The sequence below is a fragment of the Salvelinus sp. IW2-2015 genome, unplaced genomic scaffold (assembly GCF_002910315.2).
Source record: "Salvelinus sp. IW2-2015 unplaced genomic scaffold, ASM291031v2 Un_scaffold1295, whole genome shotgun sequence".
NCBI classification, from domain to species: domain Eukaryota; kingdom Metazoa; phylum Chordata; class Actinopteri; order Salmoniformes; family Salmonidae; genus Salvelinus; species Salvelinus sp. IW2-2015.
The window spans coordinates 26,867-32,811 of NW_019942823.1; the positions used below are offsets into that span (position 1 = coordinate 26,867).

At 43.5% G+C, this 5,945-nt stretch overlaps 1 protein-coding gene across 2 annotated transcripts in view; it reads right to left on the reverse strand.

Moving 5' to 3' along the window:
- Positions 1–4,561: 4,561 nt before the first annotated feature.
- LOC112070329 (uncharacterized) overlaps positions 4,562–5,945 on the reverse strand; it is a 5,851-nt gene continuing 4,467 nt past the window's right edge. Inside the window, exons 4-6 of one of the 2 annotated variants that reach the window (XM_024137745.2) lie at positions 5,622–5,879; positions 4,929–5,267; positions 4,562–4,827 (exon numbers count right to left, since the gene is read on the reverse strand). In XM_024137745.2, coding sequence (XP_023993513.2) covers positions 4,593–4,827; positions 4,929–5,267; positions 5,622–5,879 — 832 coding nt within the window. In that variant the 3' untranslated portion in view covers positions 4,562–4,592. The remainder of the gene's footprint in view (positions 4,828–4,928; positions 5,268–5,621; positions 5,880–5,945) is intronic. The other variant, XM_070438924.1, reaches the window with a different exon arrangement.

Here is a 5,945-nt window from a genome sequence, read left to right on the forward strand (position 1 = left end):
ATCTGTCGAACTGTGCTATCGCTACCGTTTGCCTTGAATCAATGCTCTTGTGTGTTAGCTCTTGTAGTAAGTTAATTTAACGATATATTGTGTTTTCGCTGTAAAACACTTAAAAAATCAGAAATATTGGCTGTATTCACAAGATGTTTGTCTTTCATTTGCTATCCACCATATATTTTTCTGAAATGATTTATGATGAGTAATGTAGTTGACGTTGGTGTCTGTATTTACTCTGGCTGCTTCGGTGCTATTTCTGACTGTAGCTATGATGGTAGCTTTGATGGTAGCAGTAATGTAAAACTGATTTATAGCTCAAATATGCACATTTTTCGAACAAAACATAGATTTATTGTGTAACATGTTATAGGACTGTCATCTGAGGGAGTTGTTTCTAGGTTAGTTAGGTTGGTTCTAGGTTAGTTAGGTTGGCTTTGCATGCTACCTGCATGCTACCTGCATGCCACCTGTGCTGTGAAAAATGTCTGTCTGTCTTTTTGTATTTGGTGGTGAGCTAACATAAATATACGTGGTGTTTTCGCTGTAAAACATTTTAAAAATCGGACATGTTGGCTGGATTCACAAGATGTTTATCTTTCAAATGCTGTTTTGGACTTGTTAATGTGTGAAAGTTAAATATAAAAAAAAAATAGATTTTGAATTTCGCGCCCTGCACTTGAGCAAGATGTTGTCATAAGTGTACCGACCTCGGGCTTGCAGCCCTAACAGGTTTTAAGACAGGTGTCGGGCGTGTCTCACCTCCAGTGGGGGAGAGTTGTGGCAGCTCTGTTATGACAGGTGTCAGGCGTGTCTCACCTCCAGTGGGGGAGAGTTGGCACCTCTGTTATGACAGGTGTCGGCAACTGCGCTCATGAGGGTTTTCTATTCTAAAAATCAGTTGCCATTCAACAGTTGTAAATACTGCAGATTGTAGGTCTACCGTTCATAGTTGGTCATCCTCTCTCCCTCTCCCGCCTCAGCGGACAGCGGAGACTCGCAGGTTTCATTCCGATGTGGACCAGTGTGGGGTGAGCAGCAATAGAGGAATCGATAGTTCGCCTTCAAAATAAAAGTCCCCCAATGTAACTGATGCAAAACGAAAAAAATGCCACAATTGGACAATATAATGCTAAACAATGTTGGAATGTTGCTGTATAAATTCTAAGACAGTAATATTTGTGTAATTTCAATGTAATTGTTTCTGTTGGTGTCACTGATTAGGCTGAAACCCCATTTCCATGTCCAATCCATGGGTTTGGCTGTACATATAAGAATTCCCACAATGCAATTCTGGGGCAGGGACGAGTTGGGGAACCCTGGTGTGGGCTGTATAAAGGCTACATTCTCTAGAGGAATACCCTGGTGTGGGCTGTATATAGGCTACATTCTCTAGAGAAACCCTTGTGTGGGCTGTATATAGGCTACATTCTCTAGAGAAACCCTGGTGTGGGCTGTATAAAAGGCTAATTCTCTAGAGAAACCCCGGTGTGGGCTGTATAAAGGCTACATTCTCTAGAGAACCCTGGTGTGGGCTGTATATAGGCTACATTCTCTAGAGAAACCTGGTGTAGGGCTGATAAAGGCTACATTCTCTAGAGAAACCTTGGGTGGCTCTAAATAGGCTACACATCTTAGAGAAACCTGGTGTGGCGTGTATAAAGGCTACATTCTCTAGAGAAACCCTGGTGTGGGCTGTATATAGGCTACATTCTCTAGAGAAACCCTGGTGTGGGCTGTATAAGGCTACATTCTCTAGAGAAACCCTGGTGTGGGCTGTTAAAGGCTACATTCTCTAGAGAACCCTGGGTGGGCTGTATATAGGCTACATTCTCTAGAGAAACCCTGGTGTGGGCTGTATAAAGGCTACATTCTCTAGAGAAACCCTGGTGTAGGCTGTATTATGACGTACATTCTCTAGAGAAACCCTGGTGTGGCTGTATAAAGGCTACATTCTCTAGAAAACCCTGGTGTGGGCTGTATAAAGGCTACATTCTCTAGAGAAACCCTGGTGTGGGCTGTATAAAGGCTACATTCTCTAGAGAAACCCTGGTATGGCTATATATTACCCAACTATCCTGTACCCCTGCACACTGACTCCGTACCGGTGCCTCCTGTATATAGCCTCGTTGTTGTTATTGTGTACTAATTTAACTGCCATTTATCGGTAAAGACAACAAGTTAGAACTTCTAAGTTCCAAGAAATGGAACGTTCCAAAGGAGATTCCGCCGACGTCATTGACCTTTATGGTGCTTCCTGGTAAATGGACGTCCGGCTTTCCGAGATCGGCCTGTCAGAGGGAGACGTCTTCAACTAACAACTTTTACATCGTCATGAAAAGATACCACTTGATACACAGCATAACCTGAAAGTGATGTTTACGAGTAATGAGTTCAACCTACAGAGAAAACACAGTAACAAACATCCATCATGTGTCTTATGGTTCATTTATTAAAAACACAAATACTAAATATTCATAAATGATTTACACGGTCAAAAAAAGTAAACTTTTGGGAGGTTTTTCTGTTTTGATATCAGAAAATAAAGACTTAAAACGTTTTTCTTTTGTTTTATTTTGATAGAGACAAGGACCAACACATCAACACATTAAACAATCTTCAGATGCACTATAGTGTTTCCAGCCTAAACTCATTTCCAACACCTGTCCCTAGATGGTTGTTATGGAAACAAAGGGAAAGTAATACATCATCAACTGATAATCACATCAAACTTTATTAGTCACATGAACACAACAGGTGTAGAACTTAAAAATGAAATGCTGAATACAACAGGTGTAGAACCTTACAGTGAAATGCTGAATACAACAGGTGTAGAACATACAGTGAAATGCTGAACACAACAGGTGTAGTACTTACAGTGAAATGCTGAATACAACAGGTGTAGAACTTACAGTGAAATGCTGAATACAACAGGTGTAGTAGCAGTAAATAACAATAGAGAGGCAAAATACAGGGGTTACCGGTACACAGTCAATGTGGAGGCTATATACAGGGTATTACGGTACAGAGTCAATGAGGAGGTTAATTGAGGTAATTGAGATAATATGTACATGAGTTAGAGTTATTAAAGTGACATTATCACAACATTATCATTACATTATCGTTACATTATCACAATTATATGCACAAAACAAATGTCATAGGCTACAGTTAGATCAAATGGAATACATATTTACCTCTAATATTTACAACAAATGGAGGTACAAGGATCTTAAAGAGATGCTCCGGTACTTTAGCCACTAAGAACGTGTGTTTTTTTTTAAATCTCACACTTTGGGCTGGATGTTTCAATATGTAGCTAATTCATACATAATCACTGTCTTACATCAAAAAGCCACAAAATCCCAAGTTGGAAAGCGACTTTTGTTGAAGCTGTGCCGCGCCATTTTCCCTCCATTTCCCTCCACATGGGCAATTAGAGTTCTATCTAATGAGCTTCAGCCCCTCGTATCTGAGTGACAGCTAGCAAGAAGCCAGCCCAGGGTTATCCAATGAGGTTGCAGGGCGGGCCACAGCAGAGAGAGAGAGCAATGACGTGGTGCACATATGTGATGTACAACATTTTCGGGGACCACTTTTGTCTTGTGAGTGTTACTATCAGCACTACTGGCTATAAAGTACACAAAAAGTAGCAGAGAATCTCTTTAATGAGTCTGTTGACTATAGTTTATAAATGATCGGACTGTTCCAGCTGGAACAACCAGTTTGTTGTGTGTCTTTTGTATTAAAATTTCATCAGTTATTGTTCCACATTATAGTGTTATTATACAACATTATCTTGTCTGTCAGGAAGGGTCTTCTGTCCTAATTCAGCCTTCTCTCCCTGGACTAAGACCTGAATGTTGTTTCACCAGATGTTAAACTCTTGTCTGTCAGGAAGGGTCTTCTGTCCTGGATTCAGCCTTCTCTTCCTGGACTAAGACCTGATGTTGTTTCACCAGATTTGTCAAACCTCTTGTCTGTCAGGAAGGGTCTTCTGTCCTGGATTCAGCCTTCTCTTCCTGGAATAGACCTGATGTTGTTTCACCAGATGTTAAACCTCTTGTCTGTCAGGAAGGGTCTTCTGTCCTGGATTCTGTTGTTGAAGAGTCTATAGAAAATATAATTATTACATCATTAGACACACATCTCCATCCTCCAACAGTTGCCCCGCAACAGACACACCCATATGACTCACACACACACTGCTCTGCTCACTGTCACACACACCCTTACCGTACGGTGTGTATTGAAGTGTTGGTGGAGACCAGTTGGAGTATTTTGTCAGTCAGAGCATCAGTGATGTCATTTGACTAAGGCTACGAGAGAGAGAGAGAGAGAGAGAGAGAGAGGAGAGAGAGAGAGAGAGAGAGAGAGAGAGAGAGAGAGCTTATTTATACACCATCACACATGAGAGATAAGACAGTTGTCATCTAGTGTCCCACACACACACACACACACACCACACACACACACAACACACACACACACACACACACACACACACACCCACACACACACACACACCACCACACACAACACCACCACACAGAGGGAAGCCACTCACTCCAGGACTTGTACTTTATGCAGGTGTGTGATCAGGGCTGTAGGTGGTGGTCTGTGGTTGACAGGGCTGAGGTCCAGTTCTGACAGACCCTCTGAGTGTTCCAGAACCAGGGCAGAGATCCACAGGCCTTCTGGTCCAGCCTGGTCTCACTGAGGTCCAGCTCCCCATCCAGGGATCTGCCACGGGATTCTGCGTGCCTCAGCAGCCCCTCTTCAATCCCCTCACACACAAGGTCCAGCAGCTGAAGTAGCAGAGCTTTGCTGGGGCTGAGAGGACAAGAAGCAGAGACAACATCATGACACAGAGTAGGTTTAATAACTCCTACTGATAAACTAGTTGGTCAAATGTTTGTCTTTGTATGTCTAACCTCAGCTTGACGATATGCAGGATGGGAAGCAGCTCCCAAAGTGCTCTGTCCTCCACCTCACAGTCTCTTAGGATGAGCTGGACCTGGTTCTGGACCAGCTGGGTGCTGTGTTGGTTCTGCTTCAGAACAGAGTTGATGGCCCTGCAGTGGTCAGTGGTCAGACACAGAGCCTTCTCCTGGTCCTGAGCTAACAGGTCCACAGAGGAAGAGCAGGAGAAGTCCAGCCTGTAGTGCAGAGACCTGAGCAGCCATACTGCTGTTGGTGGTGATGGTGCCCCCTCCTGGACCTGAGAGGCAACACAGCACTGGAGGAAACTCAACAGTAACTTCCTGTCAACACTACAGAGAGAGAGATAGAAGGAGACAGAGAGACAGAGAGACAGAGAGAGAGAGCGACAGAGAGCGAGAGACAGAGAGCGAGAGACAGAGAGTGAGCGACAGAGACAGAGAGAGAGAGCGAGCGAGAGACAGAGAGAGACTTATTTACACACCATCACACATTAAAACACTGATAAACACACTACAACTCTGTTTATCATGTCAACTCCCAGGCGTTCCCCTTCAATTCCACCCCTAGCTGAGGTTAAGGTTTGTACGTTAACCTAAGGTTAGGGTTAGAGGTTAAATCTGTCAGGAAGTGGAAAGCCTCATAGTTCTATCCATTCTAGCAGGGTCAAAGATTGCCAACTAAACCTGAGTTGGGAGACTCTGTCCAGAAGAGGCAGGATGCTCTCTATCTCCCCCGGTGGTACGGAGGTCCACAGCAGGTTGACTTTGACTTGGTGGCTGTGCTGCAGGGTAAAACACAGAGCAGTACAGTCCACTCTGTCCAGCTCTCTGCTGTTCAGGTTGATCCAATGGTCTGAAGACCTCAACAAACTGGACACACAGTCAGTGTCTCTACTGTTATAGATGTGTCTGATGGTGGACTTTACAACGCTGGAACTGGACCTGAACAAACATGGAGAATGGATTGTTGTGGTTATGTCAAGGTTTTATAAAGGATAACTCACATAG